This window comes from Stegostoma tigrinum, chromosome 9 (genome assembly GCF_030684315.1).
Source record: "Stegostoma tigrinum isolate sSteTig4 chromosome 9, sSteTig4.hap1, whole genome shotgun sequence".
NCBI classification, from domain to species: domain Eukaryota; kingdom Metazoa; phylum Chordata; class Chondrichthyes; order Orectolobiformes; family Stegostomatidae; genus Stegostoma; species Stegostoma tigrinum.
The window spans coordinates 68,706,132-68,730,303 of record NC_081362.1 but is presented as its reverse complement, the minus strand read 5'-3'; the positions used below and the strand labels follow the sequence as shown (position 1 = coordinate 68,730,303).

General features: G+C 41.6%; 1 protein-coding gene and 1 long non-coding RNA gene across 4 annotated transcripts in view; one reads left to right on the top strand and one right to left on the bottom strand.

Moving 5' to 3' along the window:
- epas1b (endothelial PAS domain protein 1b) overlaps window positions 1–6,437 on the top strand; it is a 118,245-nt gene extending 111,808 nt beyond the window's left edge. For all 3 annotated transcript variants that reach the window (XM_059648611.1, XM_059648610.1, XM_048535672.2), the window contains 2 exons: window positions 2,785–2,914; window positions 4,599–6,437. In XM_059648611.1, coding sequence (XP_059504594.1) covers window positions 2,785–2,914; window positions 4,599–4,750 — 282 coding nt within the window. In that variant the 3' untranslated portion in view covers window positions 4,751–6,437. The remainder of the gene's footprint in view (window positions 1–2,784; window positions 2,915–4,598) is intronic.
- The window catches only part of LOC132210014 (uncharacterized), a 145,354-nt gene that overhangs the window by 31,191 nt on the left and 89,991 nt on the right, over window positions 1–24,172 (bottom strand). The window lies entirely within an intron of this gene.

The window sequence follows — 24,172 nt, the reverse complement described above, 5'->3', positions numbered from 1 at the left end:
TGGACAGGTCAGGGAGGCAGGATGAGGTTGATAGGTGGGAAATGGAGGTGCAGCTTGAGGTGGGAGGAAGGGATGGGTGAGAGGAAGAACAGGTTAGGGAAGCAGAGACAGGCTGGGTTGGTTTTGGGATACAGTGGGGGGAGGGGATGAGCTGGGCTGGTTTTGTGATGCAGTGGGGGGAGAGGAAGAACTGGGCTGGTTTTGGGATGCAGTGGGGGAAGGGGAGATTTTGAAGCTTGTGAAGTCCACATTGATACCATTGGGCTGCAGGGTTCCCAAGCGGAATATGAGTTGCTGTTCCTGCAACCTTCGGGTGACATCATTATGGCACTGCAGGAGGCCCATGATGGACATGTCGTCTGAGGAATGGGAGGGGGAGTTGAATTGTTTCGCGACTGGGAGGTGCAGTTGTTTGTTGCGAACCGAGCGGAGGTGTTCTGCAAAGTGGTCACCAAAGCCAGAAACAATTTTAAGTCACACCTCTCTGATAAAGGGTCTAGGCCCGAAACGTCAGCTTTTGTCCTCCTGAGATGCTGCTTGGCCTGCTGTGTTCATCCAGCCTCACATTTTATTATCTTGGAATCTCCAGCATCTGCAGTTCCCATTATCTCTCTCTTAAGTCACACTACATTTTGCTTTAGCTGTAGCAGTACGAAGTATGGGGATTGGAAGAATTTTAAAAACTAGCAAAGAGGGATCAAAAATTTGATTAAAAGGTAGGAAATAGGAGAGTTAAACTGGCCAGGAATATAAAACAAAAGACCAGTTACTATGGGAAATGAAGAAATTGGAGACATGTTGAACAAATGTATCTTCAGCTTGTCTTTACAGAAGACAAGTTACAAAGCAGAAATCAAAGGTAATCCAAGGAATAATAGAAGTGAAGAAATTAAAGTAATTAATTTTAGCAGAGAGAAAGTATTAATGCAACTTCAGGGATTAAAAACCAACACATCTTTAGGGCTGGATCTCTGAAATCCTTGAGTTGAGATAGCTGCTGAGATAGTTGATGCGCTTCTGATTTTTGAAAATTCTCTGGATTCTAAAATGGCCTCATCAAATTGGAAGTCAGCAAATGTAACACTGCTATTGAAGAAAGGAAAGAGAGAGAAAACTGAGAACTACAGGCCAGTTAGTCTAATATTAGCCATTGCCAAAATGTTGTGATCTATTATTGAGAAAATCCTGATATGGAGATGTTGGTGTTTGACTGGGGTGTACAAAGTCAGAATTCACACAACACCAGGTTATAGTCCAACAGGTTTACTGTATTTGAAATCACACAAGCTTTCAGAGCACAGTCGCTTTGTTAGGTGCAGTGTGAGAGCACAGCACTCAGACACAGAGTTTATATGTGGAAAGAGATCAAAGGCAGAGAGATCAAAAGATCATATAACTGCTATGAGTGGAGTGTCAGATAATAAGTCTCTGCAGGTGACCAAGAGTGTCAGACTGTGAGTAAAGTGTTTATGAAGTCAATTCAGTGATGTGCTGTTATGACAATCAGGCAGAGCAATAGGAATATACTAAACATGACATCTCTGGTCAGACACTGAATTGTAGGTGTGAGGCCATGTTCAGAATCTTTCTCAGAGTTTTAACCTGGAATCAGGCTGGTTTGAATCTGAAAGCAGGAATTTATACGATGCCACACTGACTGACTGTGACGACAACTACTCCTATACTCAAAGGGCTGTGCAATGAAGGCAAGCATGCCAAATGCCGTTTTACATACAAGACATGCCCTCATGTCTTTTTAAAATATCTCTCCTCTCACTTTAAACATGTGCCCCCTAGTCTTGAAATTAACCATCCTGGGGAAAAGGCAATTAACATTATGCCCTTCATGATTTTATAATCCCCGTAAGGTCGCCTCTCAACCTCCTATGCTCCAGTAAAAAAACTTGCAGCCTATCCAGGCTTTCTTTATAACTCAAACATTCCATACCAGGCAACATCCTGGTGAACCCAAGATAACAAAATGTGAGGCTGGATGAACACAGCAGGCCCAGCAGCATCCCGGGAGCACAAAAGCCGACGCCTCGGGCCTAGACCCCTCACTTCTCTGGTGACCTCAGCCTCTCTGGTGAGGGGTCTAGGCCCGAGGCGTCGGCTTTTGTGCTCCTGAGATGCTGCTGGGCCTGCTGTGTTCATCCAGCCTCACATTTTGTTTCCTTGGATTCTCCAGCATCTGCAGTTCCCATTATCACTGATACAACATCCTGGTGAATACCTTCTGAACCCTCTCCAGCTTCCTATAACAAGGAGACCAGAACTGGTCACAGTATTCCAGAATAAGCCTCACCAATGTCCTGTACAACCTTGACGTGACTTCCCGACTCCTATACTGTGCAATGAAGGCAAGCATGCCAAATGCCTTTTTAATCACCCTGTCTATATGTGACACAAACTTCAGAGAATTATGTACCTGTACCCCTAGGTCCCTCTGTTCTACAACACTACCCAAGGTCCTACAATTAACTGTGTAAGTCCTACATTTTGTTTGTTTTACCAAAATGCAATACCTCACATTTATCCAGATTGAAGTGAAATGTCTTGATTGAATCACAGTATCATTAGACAGAATCACATAGTTTTATGAAAGGGGGGGTCATGTTTGACAAACTCATTAGCGCTTTTTGAACATGTATCTAGCATGGTAAATCATGTTTAATGAGTCAATGTGGTATACCAGGATTTCCGAAAGACTGGAAGTTGTATAGTTTTGTCTGTACTATGTAATTAAATGGATTCATATGAACTGACATTCTAATTCTCTTTAAGGACTCTCTCTGTGAAGATTCACCAAGGAGTCACACTTCACAGATGCTGTGGAAGAGAATGAAGAGCATTAAATCTGAAAACGATTCCTCATTAATACAGAAAAAGTCCTGGAGTTCAGGGTCACTTACAGGTAAGAATGGAATGTTCCAGACCTGCCTACATCCTTTCCTGTACGCAATTCCTTTTCATTTGTATCTCCTTGAATTATTTATTTGCTGATTTACTGAACGTAATTCATCCACCATTGCATTTACTAAGCAGAAACTCAATTACAAAATGCAAATCCATATATTGTTATATACATATTTGTGTATCTATATATTATGCATTGCCCTGTACATATTGTGTTTGTTGATTTGGTTTACAACTCATGTTCATACTGTTGGCGACTCTTACTCCAGCAACTATCACTCTTTAAAATGATGGAAGTAGCCAAATGAACTGGCTACTGAGATCCACACAGAAAATAATAACAATAAGATCAATTTTAAAATCAATATTAGATTTTGACTTGGTGCAATAATGTTGAACAGGGTAATACTGAATGCATTAGCCACAAAGGAAATAGAAATTATGACAGATGTAAAATGACACGCCAACTCACTGAGTGGAACCTTAGTGAGATGTCAGTGCTGACAGCCATGGAGAGGTCTGTGCTGTGCCATTTTTTTTGGAAAGGCCTGCTGAACTACGAACCAATCAGGCAGTAGTGAGGCCACCACCTTGCCTTCACCTGGATTCAAGGCTCTGGGAGTGTAAGTCTCATCTGTCAACACCAAATAGACGGTGGCCAGACATATACCAGAGTCTCAGGTTTGCCATATGACCCAAGTCTTAGATATGGAATGTTGGATCATGGGGAGAGGGAGCTGGGAATGGGGGGTGGGGGTCAGTAGTAGGGTCAGGGAACGTGACTCTCAATAGACCCTCCCCCACCCCCACCATGATCCAGTCCCTACAGGCTTGTCTTCAACTGGCTTAGTCCCATTAGTAGCAAGATGAGGCCCCTAAAAGTTCATTAAATAGTTTAAAGACCTCAACTGGCAGTGGGGAGGGCAGGTTGGCCATGTGCCTTCCTGGCCAGAACTTATTTCTGGTGGAGCTGGCAGTGGAGGTGGGGGGCGGCGGGGAATAGCATGGAGGATTTCAAGCACAATGTCACCCCAACTAATTAATTGCTTTTGCTGTCTCAAAGCTCACCATCAGTGTGAGCTGAGGATACTGCCCACTGTCACTCACTTTACATGAATGCACAAATTCAAAGGGATGAATGTTTAGACTTCAATGGGGGGAAGCATGGAAGCGGGTGAGTATAGAATTACATGCTGCCAGTTGGTGTGCTTTGTTCCTGGCATCATCTCGTCCTGGGCCATTTTGCCACAGGCAAGATAGGGTGCCCACAAGCTGCAAGTAATCAATTCAGCACATTTAAAAGTCTATGCCATTTGAAGGTTGATTCAACAGTAATCCATTGCAAATTCTGGCAACACTCAGAAAGGTCAAAATTGAAAACTTAAGCTTGTTGAAATAGTTGGCTAACTTGCAGGCGAACTATGTCACAGCAAGCTGCTGAATGATCTTTTGTCCTCTAGTGCATCCTAATTTCTATCCTATTGTATTTATTTTCTCTTCACCTGTTAAAAATATTTATCATAAGTAAGTTTGTCTTTCACTTACATTTTTTGGGATTGCACAAACAACAACGTATGCAGTATTCTGAATACCAAAGTCAATACTTCCTAATGTAATGCTTGGTACAAAAAGTGTTTTAAATCATAATACGTATGTTTCTTTGTCCATGTCTATCACAACAGGAATGGCAAGCCGTCTTTTGGGTTCATCGTTCCTTGCTTATTCCTTGCCTGAGTTGACAAGATATGACTGTGAAGTCAACGCCCCTGTAGTAGGGAACTCAACACTTCTGCACGGACGTGAATTGCTGAGAGCGCTCGACCAAGCAACTTAAATGGTTCTGCGTTAAACCACTAGCCTGAACTGTGATAACTGCTTCAGTTTCTAAAGATATATTTTGCAAGTAGTCTATTATTGACATGTAGTTTAAAGAATCACTTATTTGTTCAACATGTCCACATCTTTGCTAATAACTTTTCGTAAATTAAACTATGTTCTGTTATTCTTGTCATTGTAACTTCACATTGACTAGGAGTAATCTTTCTCAAATCCAAAACATCACTCATTCTCAGAATAAGTTCTCCATTCTTTTTCTCCTGTAGCATTATGTTGTTATTTTCTAATTCTCTACTTGCTCTTCTTTCAATTAAAAAGCAGCTATTTTCTTGTGTTGAAAGAAATGCACTTAATTTTTTAAGACAATTAAAATGTTCCATTATTTTTTTCCTACAGATGCTCAGTGAATTAAAATACTAATGGCTAAAAATTTATATTAGAAAGCAGATTTATTGTATGTGGACTTTTTGTTCAGTTGCACATTGTAGCTTCAATAAGCTTTTTTTTTGGTTGTTCATTTACTAAATATTAAGCTTTTAAAGACGTATAGATTTTTGATGTTAATCTTGTGCTGGTACTTCAAGTAGCAGAAAGAGAATGAATTTCTACTTGTATTCATATAATCAAGTTAAAGCGTCATTTTATTACTTAGTGCTGGTTTTGCATTCAATTGATATTCTGGTCAGTGGTAACCTAGAGGCATCTTGAAAAAGGCAAGCTGTCAATAATTTAGTACTAATGTTTTATTAAAAAAAGCTGGAATATTTTACATATCCAATGCACAGTAAGAGAATACATCAAAACACAAATGTAAAAGATTTAAAATATATTTAGTTGTATTTTTTCTTTGGTCAGGTATAACATAGTTCTTTTATTCTGTCGACCTGTCATGCATCTTTGTGGGACACTGCTGAACCTATGTCAAACCTTTATACAGTACATATGATAAACAAGGCCTTTGCAAGGAAGTATTTTAAATTTTACTTATTAAAAAGTGCAAAATATTTCCAGAAAAACTCAAATTTCGGCTTAAAATGGTCAATTCTTGCTATCAGTGGAAAACAACAGAGCCTCATATTTTAAACTTTCTGATTCATTCATTGAGCTCACATTTCCCTTTATAAGGGCATTCTACAGAGGGTAAAATTATATACTGATGCTTCATCCCCATTGCATTTTCAACAGGGCCACACTTAAAGCAGGCTGGGAAGGTTTGACCGCAATACATATATTCTTCAATGATAAAGCTATTTTTCCATTGCTGGGAACCCTTCAAATGCCACAAGTTTTGAACACTGTTTTTGTTTTAAACTTAATGAAATATTTAAAGGAATTAAAATCAAAGGAAATTGTTGTGGTACAATGAATTCGAAGTTGAAGAACCATCGTTCTTTTTGGCTCAAAAATGTCAATGCATTTGAAGGGTTAGGGTTGTAGGCAAACTTTTTGGGTTTTTATAAGCTTAATGCAGACTCAACATTAAACAGACAATGCAAGCATGTTGCTAAAATACTATGTCAGTGTTTCAGTTCTAATATTAACAGCCATAGTTTTTATTACAAATATTTAATATCTGTATGGCTTGGTTCTTAATACTTTATTCTGTATGGGAAATTTTAATCTAATGAGGTAATGTATTTTTGACACCAGTAGCTTATTAAAGCATAAAATTTTTAATTTCACAACCTTACTTGTGCAGTTTTTTTTGTCTTTTATTGTTCTTTTTGTGACTTTTAAAAGCAAAGCCACTATATAATACACGATAGGAATAAAAGAAAAGACCAGTTTTTCAACCCCTGCATTGTGAACCAAAAGCACAAAGCTATCGCAACACTCTGATTACACTGGTATCACAAGCAAGACAAGGATCGACCCCGAGCACAACATTCTCCTTTGAGCCAAAATTTGTTTAATTGAGAATGTATGAAACATTGCTCTCCACTCGTAACTCTAAGATGCACCCACTTCATGTGTCTGCGAGAATGTTGCAATTTTTATGAATTATTTTATACCAAAATAGATTCTCAACAATAGCCTCTGTGAAGGTGGGTAAGGGAAGTAGAAAATGTGTATTAAAAAAGTCAAATGAATAGAAACCCAATGCAGAAGCACACATTTAAATCTGTGGATAAATAAGAAGTAGCAGAGCACATTGACCTTCTTTGAAAAGTAGAACTACTGAAGATTGCTTTCATTTGACACACCCAATAATCAATCTTGGGCCAGCAAATGCAGTCCTGCTATAAGGTGAGTATGTACAGGAATGCTGTAAGTGTTGCTGCACCTACTTTTACTTCTTAATTCCCTCAAGATCCACTCTGTTTCCACTATTAACTTACAGCATGTCTTTTTTTAAGTTCTCAAAGGAATTGCCTTTATGTTCACTCTGCTTGCTGCAAGTCACATAATAACAGGGTGCAATGGTGGCTCAGTGGTTAGCACTGCAGCCTCACAGCGCCAGGGAGCCGGGTTTGATTCCAGCCTCGGGCAATTGACAGCTTGCACATTCTCCCTGTGTGTGCGTGGGTTTCCTCCGGGTGCTCCAGTTTCCTCCCACAGTCCAAAGATGTGCAGGCTAGGTGGATTGGCCATGCTAAATTGCCTGTAATGTTCAGGGGTGTGTGGGCTTATAGGGGGATGGGTCTGGTGGGATGCTTTAAGGGGCAGTGTGGACTTGTTGGGCTGAAGGGCCTGTTTCCACACTGTAGGGAATCTAATCTAAAACAAGAACTTGCATCTTCATTGCACCAATGACATTGGAAAACATCCAGAGGCATAATCGATGATATGAGGGATAATTATAAGACCCAAGCCTGGTTGTAAATGTGCAAAAAGGAGGCAAATCAGGGAAACACTTGTTTCACAGTTCTGCCTTAAACAAATTTTAATTGCCTGATTCAGGCATGGGAACATTACCCTTTACAGAGGAACATTAGCCCAAGTCACATAAGCCATAATCACACATGGAACATAGCAGCTATCTTAAACACAGTCCTGACTATGGGTCATCTGTTGACAATAGAAATAATCTAGGCTGCGGAAATGACTTAGAAGATCCTTTTGGATTCTTCTCCTACATTTGGATCTTCTCTACTCTGGACTGGCTGCCAGCTAGTCCATGCCCCCACTCCATACCTACCTTGGGCCTGAGATAACATGGTGTGGAGTCGGAGGAACGCAGCAGGCCAGGCAGCATCAGAGGAGCAGGGCCAGACCCAGAACATCAGTTTTCCTGCTCCTCTGATGCAGCCTGGCCTGCTGCGTTCCTCCAGCTCCACACCGTGTTCTCTCTGACTCCAGCAGCGGCAGGTCTTACTACCTTCGTCTTGATTTGTTTTCCCAGGTTTCCATTGTGGCCTGAATCCTTTTCAACTTTGCATCTCAGTATTGGGAGTGAACGGAATAGTTGGTGATCCAAATGGTGAAAAATAGCGGCACAGCCTCGAAACGAATGATCTGTTTCCGTGCTGCAACTTATCGTGAATGCCTTTGGCACAAGACAGGTCTTCAGACTCAGCCACAGTTTTGCTTACTTTTGTGTATCGTGCAACTGCCTATTTCACTATACCTCCATCCGGTGGTAGTGCCACTTCACCCAGGGAAGCACACAATCGGAAAAAAAACAACCAGCAGAGCCCATAGTGCACAGCTCAAAAAGCACATATGTATAAACATACACGAATTCTGCGTACCCGAGAGCTTCCAGTTAAACAAAATTCATTGTGTGGCAGGAGGAAGTGCTGATTGTTTAAAGACCAAGAATGCCTTTCATGGAGTGCTATTTATATCCACTGGAATCTTGAAATGTGAGGTTACATTGCTATTGATTATTGCAAAGCACTCCATCAAACAATGCAGCTTCAACAGCAGAGATTGCTGGAAAAACACAGCAGGGCTGGCTGTGTCTATGGAAAGAAACCAAAGTTAACAGAGGTTCAGCGATCCTTCTTTAGTTCTCAAGAAGGATCACTGGACTCAAAACTTTAGCTCTGCTTTCTCTCCACAGATGCTGCCAGACGTGCTGAGTTTTTCCAGCAATTTCTGTTCTCGTTTCTGTTTTCCAGCATCTACAGTTTTTTTTTTGTTTTCCTCTAACCAATGCACCTTCCCTGGCTCCCCCAGTTTGATCAGTGCACTCTATGTGTTTAAGCATGCTAACAATCGGGGAGTGTTGTTTTAATTGTGAAGTTGCAATGAAAGACTGCTACTGCTAAACTGAACAGTATTTCCTGATTTAGAATGCTACTAGTTACAATAAGGGCAGATCCAGAAAACCTAATTCATTATCAGTCAGCACCCACTGCTTCAATCATTAAGTGGAACAGGAAAAACTGGACATCAAAAACAGACTGGATTAGCTCAAGTACCTAGCATTGACCTTTAGCATTAGACCCACAGGAGAACAGAGGGTCAGAGACAAGACACCTAATGTGAATGAATACAGACTCAATACATTAAATACCCACTGTAGCCACTACATTAAATAGGCCAGAAGTCACCTGGTTGCTGAGGGCATGTCTTAACTTAACTGCATTCCTTGCCAAAAGAAATGGGAAGAGCCCTGTCTTAGGGGAAAAAAGAGCAGAAAAAAAAAATCCATAAGGACAAATGAAATAGGCCATTTAGTCCCTCAAGCCTACCCCACCATTTGATAAGATCATGGCTAATGTGCTCCAGATTTCAATGTGCCACTGACTGTTTTGTAACAGATCAGCATAGCTGTCTCCTCCCTGATATTTCAAAAAGCTATCCACCTTCTCTTTAAATATTTTGTGATCTATCCACCACAACTCTCTGGGGTGGGGGATGCCAGACATACAGTACCATCTGATAGGAGAAATTCCTTTGTATCTCGGATTTGAATGATTGTCCCTTATTCTGTAACTATTGTCCTCTATTTTGAGATGCTCCTCACTAGTGGAAATATCTTCAACATCTATTTTCTAGCACCTTCTGAATCTTGTATGTTTCAATAAGATCAACCTCATTCTTCTAAACTCTGATGAATAGTCATCTAGACTTGAAATGTTAGTTTGCCCTCTCTCCACGGATACTGCCTATTCTGCTGCGATCTCCAACGCTTTTTGTTTTCAGTTCGTATTCCTGCATCTGCAGTAATTTGCTCCTAAGCTGAATAAAGGCCTAATCTGTTCAGCCATTCTTGATAGATTCCAAACGATCCTCGATCCCAGTTGTTTCATGACCTGTGATACAACCTACCACATACTGAGAGGTGGGCCCGTGAAAATCCCTGGTATTAATCCCTGGTATTGGGAGTGGACAGGGTGCTCAGTATCTGACAGGCCCGAGAAGTTTTATGGCCAGAAGCTCCAGGTTCAAGTCTCACGCCAGGACATGTACAGAGCACCCATGAGCATCACTCAGCAAGTGCTAACCAGCCTTCCAACACTCCCACACTATTCCCCAAAGACATAATGTGTGTGAAAACAAACAAAATCCAACAGACGAATTGTGCCCACCAGCACTTCCACGGAAGCATAAAAATGTAGAAAATTGGAGCAGGAGTGGGTCATTCGGCAATTTCAGCTTGCTTCATCATTCAATATGGTCTTGGTTGATCATTCTACTCAGTATTCTATTTCTGTTTTTGCTCCGATATACCCATTCATCCTTTTAACTCTAAGGACTAAATCTACGTTCTTCTTGAAAACATTCACTGTATTGGCCTTAGCTGCTTTCTGTGGCACAGAATTCCACAGGTTCACCACTGTCTCGGTGTAGGAATTTCTACTCATCTCAGTCCTAAGTGGCTTATCCCATATCTTTAGACTGTGGCCCCTGGTTCTGGACTCCCTGCTAATTGGGAACACCTTTCCTGCATTTAGCCTGTTTGCTAATGTTAGAATTTTATACAGTTCTGTCAGATCGCTCCCTCAATCTTCTAAGCTCCAGCGAATATAATCCTAAGAGATCCAGTCTCTCTTCATATGTCCATCACACCACCCCCAGGTCTCATCTAATGTCCAGCCATTTGTTCATGAGGACGGCAGGTTATCGACCCTTGTTTTTTTTCTCTCTTCTTTAGTCAGATAAGCAGGAAACTATCCTCACTAACTACAGCCAGAGATACTGATGCCTCTCATCATCCGCAGCAATATGCAGGGTGCTAGTATGATCTACAACAGAAAATAAAACAACACACCAGCTAACACACATGCAGGCATGGACGTGCACACACTTACATTTACAAGCCAGTAATATTGCTACATGAAATTGAACAAAATCCATTACATGTTCAGCATCCAAATCAACAATATGAGAGCAGCTCTAATTACAGCACCATAACATTCCTCAAAAACTCTTCCAAAGTCCTTCTGAATCTGATTTCCACTGTAGCTCCCATTTTCTGTGAATCAGTGCCCAACTCTGTGTTTGTGAAATTGGGTTTTGAATCTGTGGTTGTCAGGATGAGGTACGGCTCAGAAGCTTAGGTTTGATCATCAATCTGCTTCCTGGATATGTGGTGGGAGGGGGAGGTGAAATCTAGAGTTCTATCTGTTCTCAAAGCGGAAGGAAGAAACAAACATTCAAACGAAGAAATATAAATATTTAAGTCAAGAGAGGAAATGAACATGTTAAAAAAAGTTAAAAGGAAAATAGTGGAAAGGAATGCTTCTGCCAAAATTTCAAACATGGTCATGCACATTCAAAATTACTTTGTTTGCCAAAATCATTTGATGGAATTTTCTTGTTTGTTGATTCATCTATTTTGAGGGCGGAAGTGAAAATCTAATAAGTCAACTCTTGGGAAATCACTGCAAGACAACAATATTTTTGTACTTCCATCACCAGTTCCATGTTGCCCTCAGCTAATGGATCTTGTGAAATATGACTTTAATCTGTCAAAACATCAAATAAATGAACATGCCAAGCAAAGCCGATCATTTTACAGCATATCTGACTGTAAGATGAACATGCAAAGCATTTCCCAAGCTTATGCACATGCTGTTACAGTTTGACAAATACTATTTCACTGTTCCACTGGAGCTGAAGAAAATTGAAAACTGTCGTCCAGGACACTCGGAGGTTAATATCAGAGCCCAGCCTCTGAGAACGTGGCTGCAGTGCCAGGAAAAGTTCAATAGCTTCACACGGGTGGTCAAGGTTAGTGGCTACATCTTCAAAAGGCATTTCCGACACATTGCTCCATCATCATCTCATTCCACTCAATGTATCACATCCTCTCATCACTTACTGATCAGCAGTTAGGACTCATGCCTATGATTCAGTGGCCTCACATCACCCTCACGCACGAACCAATGTTATGCTCCTTACACATACCTTCCACTGCTACCACATACCACAGGCTTTTCAGTCCCAATACATTGACCAAACACATTGCAGGAGACTCAGTGACATACTTCCCTCACTGTCACAGAGCTCCTGACCTTAAGGAGCAGGAGACGAAGGAGACAGGACTCTTCACCATTGGAAAGTGAAGTCTTTGAATCCAGTATCATTGAAAACATTCAGAATGGTAATCTATTTCTTCCTTATGCCCGTTCTGAAATCCTACCAAATCCTCATCCTGACAGGTGGCATGAAGTGGGAGATGCAGGTGGTGTGATCGTTCAGTCACCTCATGCCACCCCACCCTCCCCTTCTGTATTTCTGTCTTCAGAGAGCAAGGAAGCTCCAGGTGGCCATCCAGGGCAGCATCATCTTGATGAGAACCACAAGATGTCATGGCTGGTGAAGAATCTGCTACCACCAGCTCAACTCCAAGGGCTGCTTATACCTTGGAGGGTGGCACAGAGACAGAAAATCTGAAATATACACAGGAAATACCCAGGAGGCCAGGCAACATCTGTTGGAGACAAAGCATCACATCTACAAACATTCACTTTCTCTACCATCAGCATTTGGTAGAAGCACTGCATACCATCCACAAGATGCTCGCAGAAATTCACCAAGGATCCTCTGACGGCACCTTCCATCTACAAGGACAAGGGCAGCAGATACATGAGAACACCTCCACCTCTGAGTTCCCCTCCAACCTTCTCAACACCCTGATGTGGAAATATATTGCCATTCCAGACAGAGAAACAGAGTTAACGCATCAGGCCTATGATCTGCACTGGTTCTTCTGAAGGGCCACATACCTCTGTTTCACTCTACAAATATGCTGTCAGACCTGCTGAGCTTTTTCAACACAACTGTTTCGATTGGAGCAAAAAAACCCTCAACTGCCAACTATTCATGGAGGTGTCTTGTGAGACTCTCAATCTCCTTCAGTAAGAAACCCCATGGCTAATGCCTGAGATCTGGCTGGGCACAACATTAAACATGAATTTCAAAACAACGGTTAGGCTATGAAGAAAACATATACAACTTGCTAAGCCAAAAGAATACCAATGGCAGACCAATAAATTAATCACTTAAAAAGTGACCTTTAAGAATTGCCAAGCAGTAAAGCAAACTAACTTTTTGCGTTTTTGCTTAAGAAACAGAACTTGGGAGAGACAGACAAGGTCCCAAGACTTGGTCACCAGAGAAGGGATGGGGACCAGGATTGAGCTAAGGAGTTGGGTTTAACGATCACTGACTTTACACTAACTTTGTGTTGGTGCAGACTCCAAACTGGTTTCAGTGAGACTCAGGTACAGGTTAGCTTTCAGGCTGGGTGTTTCTCCAATCCCGACCGAGTGTGTGGCTAAGTTTTTCAGGATGGAGGAGGAGGAGGAGGGAGCAGTGTTTCCCCACACTGAGCAGTGAGCGTATGTATGGATGTGGGTCCCCTTTATTCTCAGTCTCAGGAATATCTCTCAGCATCTCACACTCAGTTACTCACGCTACACTCTCTCACTTTTTCTCACACACACACACACACACACATACACAGTTGTACTGTCTAACACACCCACTCTCACACACATTCACACTCTTACATATGCTTTCTCTCTCACACACACCAACTCGCCCACCCACTCTCTCACACACACCCACTCTCTCTGATACATGTTCTCAGTCTCTCTCTCTTCATGTACCAATTCACACACACACTCACACACATGCACACTCACACACACGCACACTCACTCTCTCTGAATCTAACATTCTCTTTGTCTTTTACTTTCTCGCTATCTCACTCTCTCATTCACATTCACTCTCTCTTTCACTCAAATTCTCTCATGCACTCACTAACTCTTACACTCTTTCGCACTTTCTTTTTCTCTCACATTCATTCATTTTTGCTCTCAACCTGTTGTCACAGAAACCAGCCAGACACACATAATAATAAGAGTGAAGCTGAAAGAGCCGTGCTTAATCACAGAATGGGTGGTACATTGTGAATTTGAAATTGAAGATTCAATCCTGAGGAGAAGCCTTAATACCTGCCTACCATTTACAGAGGGAAGGAGGTGGGGATTGTGAAGAGATAACAAAGTGTGGAGCTGGATGAACACAGCAGGCCAAGCAGCATCTTAGGAGCACAAAAGCTGACGTTTCGGGCCTAGACCCTTCATCAGAAAATAAAGACACAGGTTTGGGTTGGGAGTGAGCAGTTTGGTGATTGGAGTAAAGGGGATATGGTTAGAAACAACAATCACCAATTACACCTCACGTAGCCTTCGGCCAGGCCTGAAGAAAGAGGCATTCAATCGCAAGGTAGGAAAGGAGGAATTCTAAAAGCTGCCACATCCTACTGATACATCAGCCAATGACTGCTGTTGTTCAATCTACATACTAGATTGGGTTCTTTGGCCACCAATTAACTAGATGGATAGGCTGCCCTGCCCTGCAGGAATGGGCTCTATTGAGCAGCACCGTCTGACACCATCTGTTTGCTAAACAGGCACTAAAGAAGTGAACTTGGATGAATAATTCTGTTTTGAATGTATTACTGGAAGTTATAATGGATAATGCTGTCATGGAACAGATTTTTGTGGTGGTGTTTTTTTTGGTTGCGAGTCTAACGTGATAATAAGTGACAGATGGGTTCAATTGGCAAAGCAACTGTGAATGTGGGAATAAAATCTCAAGCATCCAGAGCCTGAACCACTGCTCATGGGCAGTGCATCGAGAGTAACAGTGTTCCAGACTTCTCCCAAGGTGGTCTCCAGAGGCCTAGTCCCATGGGCTGTGCTCTGGTGATTACAAAGTTTTGGAGTTGCCAATGATCGCCAGCTTAGAGACAGCCTCCAGGTGGTAGTGGAAGATTCCCTGCTACAAGCAGTGTAGACTGTGGAATGGCTGCTTCAGGGTAACAATGGTTTGCTGCATGAAGTGGGGTGTCACTGTGCGTAAGCTTTGGGAAGGTGGAGGATGGGAGTAATGAATCGGGTACAGGGTGGGGACTCTTGCCCAATCCACTGTCAGAGCCTGCTTCCTGCAATGGCTAAAAGAAGAACATTTCGCTGACTCGCGCAGAATAAAAGTGGTGCAGTTGCTGCTCAGATAGTGTTGGAATTTGCCAAAAGAATTTTGTTGGACGTGATCACACATCAACTGTAGTTTCACGGAGCTCACCACCATAATGAAAATCCAGGTCTCAATCTTTACATTGCACAGGGAGGAGTTACAGATGTCAGGTTTATGACCTGGTTATGTTTCAATTTCAGTTATTTCACTTGAAGATATAATTTCAAGATGAGGGCAAGGTAAACTGGCTCAAAAGAGGAGTTGAGACCTGGGACAGAATAGCTAGAATCTTGTTGAATGGCATAATAGGCCTAATGGGCTGAATGGCCTACATTTTTCTCCTATTTCTCCACAATCTGACAAGGAGAGAAAGCCAGAGAGTAGGGTAGAGAGAGGGGAAGAGAGTGTGTGTGTGTGTGTGTGTGTGTGTGTGTGTGTGTGTGTGTGTGTGTGTGTGTGTGTGTGTGTGTGTGTGTGAGAGAGAGAGACAGACAGAGTGAGAGAGACAGGGAATATATAGCTAATTACCATTTCTGCTTGAATACATGGCACATGCAATTCATGGGGATAGGCTTTAGTGGGGAACAGTCCATCAAAAACCATTGTTGGAGTAGTTTGCAGGTTTTCCTAATATATTTCATTAGGGTTTAGAAGAATGAGGAGTGATCTAATTGAAACATATAAGATTCTGAAGAGGTCTGACATGGTGGAAGATAAGATGTTCCCAGTTATGGGGGGATCTCAAACTAGGGAACAAAGTTACAGAACAGGAAACTCTCACTTAAAACTGAGAGTCAACGGGACTTCTTCTCCTAGAGAGTAGTGAATGTCTGGAACTGTCTACCCCAGAACGTGGAGGGGGCTAGGTCAATGAAAGTATTCAATGATAAAGTCATTAGACTTTTGAAATAGTGGGGATTTAAGGGTTATGATGAGCTGGCATGAAAAAGGAGTTGTAGTCTGAGAAAGAACAGCCAGGACCTTGTCAAATGGCATAGTGGTCTTGAAGGGCAGAATGGCCTACTTTTTCTCCTACTTCATATGTTTGTATTCCTGGACCCCACAGACACGCCCAGACTGTGAGATAAGATAGAGAGAAAGTGAGAGAGCGAGAAAGAGACAGAGATATTAGAGGGAGCCAGTAGGTATTGTTCACCACACAAAATATGGATAGAAACTCATGCCTGGAGAGAGGAGGCCAAATTTCATGCAAAAGATTTAATTTATATTTGGTCAGAGGGAGGAAGTGGATGGGAAAGAAAGTGACCTGGGAATATTTTGTGACTGGTTTTTGATCAATAAAGGTGCAAGGAGGAAGATTTTGTTTCTATTAAAAGTTAAATGGGAACATTTTATGTAGGCTGGAGTACAGGCCACCATAAAAAGTGTTTAGTCAATATTGCTTCTTGTTTGTTTGTTACAATAAAAGTCTTAAAACCTGGAATTTGTTATTGTGTGATCTATCCAGTCAATAACTAAAAACTCAAATATCTTTTTTGTACATTATTAGTCTGTACAGGAACTGCACAATGATAAAGATTTCACTTTGCTCAGAGAAGGCCTGCATCAACAAATAAAGTGGTACCTCTGGCAGCAATCCCATGGATTACTATTTATTATTGCTGATCAATCAAAGAATGCTCTTCTACTGTACTGACCCCCCTCTGACCTCTCAACAATTTCCTAACCACACCATGAGATTTTGATCAGTTCCATGCACCTCAATAATAGCAGCCAATCTCTTTGTATTATTTGATCTATCACATGCCCTCTGAAAATACATGCCTTGGTCCTTCTTTATCTACTAACTCAGTGACTATGTCAAAGAAGTCTGTTAACTTACTTTGATGTGGCCTACTTTTGATAAAACCAGAACAATGCTGATTCTCTAGCTTACAACACATCCCTTAATATAAATATAAAGCTGTCAGATTTGTGCCCTTCTCAGCCCATATGTATACTCTCTGCCAAATGTTCTTCGACCAGATTATTTTATGCAAGCTTTGTTATGTTTTCTTAATTTCCCATCCTTCAAATAATTAATCCATGAAGTAGTACAGAAGAATGTAACAAAGCATGCTCAGTTAGTCAAGTACAGTTGAAAACGTGAGTGTTCAATCTCTTACAGATTGTGGTGACTATACTTGCGATGTAAGTCACACAGAAAATTCAGCAAAAAAAGATAAAATGCTACCTTTTTACCAGATTCCTAGACTGGGAAAGATTTCATAGGGCTGGATTACTGCACTATTGTTGATTTTTAATCCTTTCAACAATGTTATCATATAATAAGACAATAAGAATTGTAAGAAAAATGCCATTCTTTGCCCTGAAAAGGACAAGTTCATGTTTCTGTCAAAAGCCAATTCAAAAACAGACCACCCAGTCAAAAACAGAACAGGCATTGCTAATCGAAACTCACAGAGAATGTCAGATAACAAGTTGTAGAGCTGAATGAACCCAGCAGGCCAAGCAGCATCAGAGGAGCAGGAAGGCTGACGTTTTGGGCTGAGACGCTGCTTCAGAAATGCATTTCTGAAGAAGCATCTGAGCCCGAAACGTCAGCTTTCCTGATCCACTGATGCTGCTTGGCTTGCTGTGTTCATCCAGCTCTACACCTTTTTATCTCATATTCTCTAGTATCTGCAGTTCCTGCTACCTCACAAAGGCTGTCAATGATTTCCACTGTACTTAATGAGACCCAGTCAAGAAATAATTGCATTTGGATCAGTTTTGTCCAGTCAATCATAAAATTCATTTAATTGGGCAACATCTACAAAGAAAAGGCTGATTTGTGGCTTATTTCGTGATTTAATTTTGTGGTGGAATGATCATTTCAGATAAAAAATATTTCCATCAAAGACAAAAATCCACAGTCAGCAGCTCTCAAGAGGAAACTGCCGCCTGGCAAGATTCACAGTCTGAAAATACTAACCAAAAGAATTTGATATTACATGTGAGCTAATAATAAAATATAATTATCAATGCAATTAACAGTAAAGCTGCGGTGAACAGGCAGAGGATTTGCACTAGGGTGGTACTATCCAGGTTTGTTGGTATTTACACTAATGTTCAGTACGGCCTTCATTGCTGACAGATGCAAGTTTTGCTGGTTGTGGAAGAGTGGGTGAGTTCAAACAAATTGGTTTTGGTTGCTTCAAAAGTGTTAAACTGCAATCTGGGACTCCCAAATTGATTCAGTAAATGTAAATACTATTGAAGGATGCATAAAATCTTCATAACTGTCATGATCTGAAGTATTTTTTTAAATACCTTCTCCTGAAACTTAAACAAAAGGGCTTCAGCTTTCAAGCGAGTGCTAAAAGCAGGACCTCTGATTGATAGGTTAGGAACAAAATAATGTCTAGCTTCAGTTTTAAAAGACATCTTGTTGACATTTTACCAAGGACAATTATCCTGGTTAGTATGAGTGTTTGGCTGTGTTTCAAAAACTAAAAGCATCTCAGCAGGATGTTCTAACTTCACAGTTTGATTGACAGCTTACATGGGCTTATAAAGGATTAAATGTCTTTTGTCTGTTACTGAATATAGCTACTTTTTAAATAAAAGATTAACCATTTGAAGAAATTTTAAAATTTTGAATAAATTCCATGAAAAACTTTATTATCAAGTGTGTGGGCTGAAAGCTGTTATACATTGGAACTCTCTTTTCATTTTTCCACTGGCTAGTGGGATACTCAATACCGTCCCCCTCTACATAGGTAAAATTATTGGTGGGATAGCTAGTCAGTGGGCATGATATACATTATATTTTCTAGGCTCCCATTTGTAAATTCTTTGCCAGTGCCAACATCAAGCCTTCTGACCGGTAAAAGATTCAATTCACTCTTGATTTAAGTATAACTAACTACCCTGCTCATGTACCACATTGGCATTCTTGTCCTATTTGTTCATGAGATTTGATTGTTGCTGGTACAGCCAACATTTATTGCCTATTGCTAAATGACTTAGAAAACATGATGGTCAGCTGCCTTTTTGAACTGCTGTAGTTCTTGTGAAGTAGTTCATCCACTGTGTTGTCAGAGACAGAGTAAAGGACAGGGAGACATAATATCACAACAACCTAGAGATATGTAATAAACAGCATACACTACAGCCATATTGTTATGGCACTTAGTGATGAAGAAATAACACTCACAATATGCGGTGCTGACAGCTGCTTATATAATGGCTTTTAACTGGAGATTGAGTCTAATTCAGCATTCAACAACGCTCATCCACAGGACATCTTTGAGAAATGGTGAGGATCTTTAAGCAATCACACCAACTTTGTGCTGCCTGCTCATTGTAATGTTAGCATCCAGCAAGAGCAAATCCGACTGACTGTCTGGGCTCAACAACAGGGGCCAGTTATCAGGAATGGACTAGTACCACTTAAATGACCTGCACTTACTAAAGAGGAGGTATATTGTGGTTGGAGCAAATGTTATCATTTGTGCAGATCGTGGCTCTGACCTGGAAATCGATAGTACAATGTAAGAGAGAAAGTATGCACCACGTAGGCTGAGCTAGGGAAGGGAGGAAAAGGAGGAAGAGCAACATCCTGTATTTGCAGGAGATGAAGACCTTGTCCAGACAAAACTGTCCAAAAGATAGAGACATCAGAATGCTGTGAAGGTAAAATATTTGAGTTCTGAATGACATCACACAAACAATTAAGGTCACTGAATGCCTCTTCAAATGTCACATCTTAACAGAAGTTCGATAGACTACCACACCCCCATAAGTCACCTACCAATTATAGTTATCAATCAGGATAGATTACCTGACATTTTACTGCTTTGAAGCAATCTCACACACCCTCACTTGGCAGTCACGATAGGGACCAATCAGAGATATTAGGAGCTAACCGGAAGGAGACTGATGCATTGGCATGTCCCAAGCCTCCTGAAGGAGATGACTGAAATGCCCATTGCTGGGAGACTGGCCAGCAATGGAGCTGAAGCTATGGCATGTGATAATATCCTCCTTCCCACATCCCAATTCCTCCTCTGAATTAGCGATAACAAAGTGTGAAGCTGGATGAACACAGCAGGCCAAGCAGCATCTCAGGAGCACAAAAGCTGACATTTCGGGCCTAGACCCTTAGCTCTCTGATGAAGGGTTTAGGCCCGAAACATCAGCTTTTGTGCTCCTGAGATGCTGCTTGGCCTGCTGCGTTCATCCAGCTTCACACTTTGTTATCTTGGATTCTCTAGCATCTGCAGTTCCCATCATCTCTCCTCCTCTGAATTTCCAGCTTTGTGCTGTGGAATCTGGCACTTCATACATCCCCATGCCACCAATGTATCCTTGTGCCTTTCAAATGCCCAAGAGGTGCATCCTAGCTAAACAGAGCAGAACAGCAAGAAGATAATGATAGTGAAGACATCTTGTCACTTGATATCACATTTTTAGCCACTAACTCATATTAAAACTATTCAAAGTTCAGAGGACCCAGCTTAGAACTGGGATTTACATAAACGTAGACATCAGGCATGAGGACAATGTACAAGGATAGCACAGGTAACAACTAGCTAAGATTGCACACAATATCTACAGAGGACCTAGATGAGGTTCAGAGGGAGCCAGGATATAGAAGGAAGCTGACGTGTCTTCAGAATGAAATGCCTACCAGAAAAACTGTGATCAATGTCAGCATAAATCCAGCATCCATTTGTACAGATCGGGAGGTCCAATGTTTCCAGCATGGACAAGATGAATAACACCATTTGCACAAGTTTACAACCTCTGTACCTAATGATGCCTTTAAATAGGACTGGTGAGGGCCATTGCTGGTTGTTTGGGGTCAAGTCAGGACATTTTTGGCATGATCTTCAAAGCGCCACCGCTAACATCAAATCAGCATGGTACCCTGGTTAGTGTCATGGCCCATTTACTCTGCAACCATTCGTTCCTTGACCACTAACGGCCTCACTTTCAAAAATGTGCCACAGATCCCATTTTGGTGTTCTGTTACATCACTCAGTTGATTTTAATTTCTCATTTTGAGACTCTAATGATGAATGATGGAGCAGCTTGAAGTGGCAAGCGACTGACTCCTGCTCCTAAGTTGGGAGTAATGAATCTCACCTCCTGACTCCCTAAAGTAATTCAAGCACGTATACAGCGAAAGTCAGGATTGTAATGGAAACCCTCCACTTGCCTGGATGAGTGCAGATCCAACAACAATCTGGATCATTCACAACAAAGCAGCCTGCTTCACTGGGATTCCATCAGCCCATTTAACCAAACTGTCCATCAGTTACTAGCACACTGTGGCCGTGGGGTACACCATGTACATGATGCAGTGCAGCAAGGCTCTTTGAACAGCACCTTCCAAACCCAAGATCTCTGCTAAGGGCTGCTGGCATTTTGAAACAACAGCACCTGTAAGTTTCTCTCCAATGCAACACATATGATCCTGTCCTGGAAATGCATCATCATTCCTTCATGGTCACTGGGTAAAAATAGTGAAACTTCCTTCTGAACAGCACTGTGGGTTCACCCTCAGCTCATGGACTATATGAGGTCAGGAAGACAGTTCACGTCTACCTTCTCAAGGGCAGTTATGGATGGGTGACGAGTAAAGATACTCACACCCCATGAATGAAGAAAAAAGAAAGTAATAATTTAAAAATTGCATTTGAACCATGTACATTATGGGCATGAGAAAGAAGGTGAGAAAGATTAAACAGCCAGGTAGAAGAACACCAAGAAGTTAATTTTGACATCTCCAACCCTAATTAACTACCAAAGGAGAAAAAGCTCCACATTTATAAAATTAAAATAAAATTCATAGTTTATGTCAAAGGTTGTTTACCAGTAATTATCACTCACCAAGCTCACTGAAGCTTGAAGTGTAACAGCATTCAATTTCTTGGGTATTTCTCATGCATAACTGGCATTTAAGTACATCAATTTGACAGTTGCAAACAACTTCACATGGATTACAATGACTTGTCTATTAGTGACATTCTGTTATCGAGTACCTTGTACAACAGCAGAATAACTCTGGCCTCAACTTTTGGATTTTTAGATTTAACTGCACAATGAGGGATTTTGGAAATAATTATCCAATTTATTCCATTGTAACAGTAGCACTGGCATTATTTATTTATGGGATATAGGCAATGCTGGCCAGCCAGCATTTCTTGCCCATCCCTAGTTGTCCTTGAGAAGGTCGTGGTGAGCTGCCTTCTTGAACCGCTGCAATCTTCCTGCTGTGGGTTGACCCACAATGCCATTAGGGAGGGAATTCCAGGATTATGACCCAGCAACAGTGAAGGAACAGCGATATATTTCCAAGTCAGGATGGTGAGTGACTTGGAGGGGAATTTGGATGTGGTGGTGTTCCCATATATCTGATGCCCTTATCCTTCTACATGGAAGTGGTCATGAGTTTGGAAGGTGCTGTCTGAGGATCTTTGGTGAATTTATGCAGTTCCTCTTGTAAATAGTACACACTGCTGCTACCGAGCATTGGTGGTGGAGGGAGTGGATGAATGTGGATGTAGTGCCAATCAAGCGAGCTGCTTTATCCTGGATGGTGTCAAGCCTCTTGAGTGTTGTTGGGACTGCACTCATCTAGACAAGTGGGGAGTATTTCAGCACACTCCTGACTTGTGCCTTGCAGATGGCGGATGGGCTTTGAGGAGGCAGGTGGTGAGTTACGCGCCACAGTATTCGTAGATTTTGGCCTGCTCTTGTAGCTGCTGTGTTAATGTGGTGTGTCCAGTTGAGTTTCTGGTCAATGGTAACCCCCAGGATGTTGATAGTGGGGGATTCAGTGATGATAACACCACTGAATGTCAAGGGACGGTGGTTAGATTGTTTCTTATTGGTGACAGTCATAGCCTAGCATTTGTGCAAATATCAATTGCCATTTGTCAGCCCAAGCTTGGATATTTCCAGATCTTGTTGCATGTGAACATGGATTGCTTTAGTATCTGAGGAGTCACGAACGGTGCTGAACATTGTGCAATCACGGTGAACGTCCCCACCTCTGACCTTATGATGGAGGGAAGGTCATTGATGAAGCAGCTAAAGATGGTTGGGGCTAGGACACTACCCTAAGGAACTCCTGCAGAGGTGTCCTGGAGCTGAGATAATTGACTTTCAACAACCACGACCATCTTCCTATGTGTCAGGTATGACTCCAGCCACCGGAGAATTTATCCCCGATGCCCATTGATTCCAGTTTTGCTCGGGGTCCTTGATGCCACACTTGGTCGAATGCAGCATTGATATCAAGGGCTGTCACTCTAACCTCACCTCTAGAAATTCAAGGCCATTACATATATCTCATTATAGCCCTTGTTCCCTGCAATTCCTGTTCTTTTAACCAAAACTTCAATCTTTCCACTGCCAATTGGTTTCCATCTTCATTTCTTCCATACCCTCAAATTCTGAAGGGCATCTTCATGGAAAATTCATTGAAATGGAACTGAGGATTTTTAACAATGGATATGTGGACCACATGTAGAAATTATTAAAACTGCAATAAACTCCTTCAGACATTTAATTATGCATGCATTTCAGTCGGCAGATTCCAGCTCAATCAGTTTTTTTTGTGGACTAACTACAGTTATGGAGACAAAATCTTCCAATGTCAGGCTGAGATCGCCTTAAATCAGTATAACTGAGGAGAATTTGACTCTGCCCTCTGTGGATTTTAGATCTGGAGACAAAGTTTGTTCCTGACTCTAATGCCCACTGCCAAGTACTATGAGAAGGAAAGAAATCACAGAAGCATTATGGTACATTATGAAGCTGTTCAGCCCATTGTACCTGCACTGGATTTGTCAGCATTTTGACTTACTGCCAATCTCCCGCAAAACAGCGAAGATCTGATTTGTGGGCGTTTGGCCCTATGGAATAAGATCAGAGTGAATCTGTAAAGATTATGGGTGTACAACCAAATAGACAGAGTAGTTTCTTGGGTACCTGCAGTCATTGGTGGCAGAGAACAGAAACATGGACATGGAAGTTAAGCGATGAAAGCTCCGATCGAGCAATTGGAAGAGATGCAGTGGAA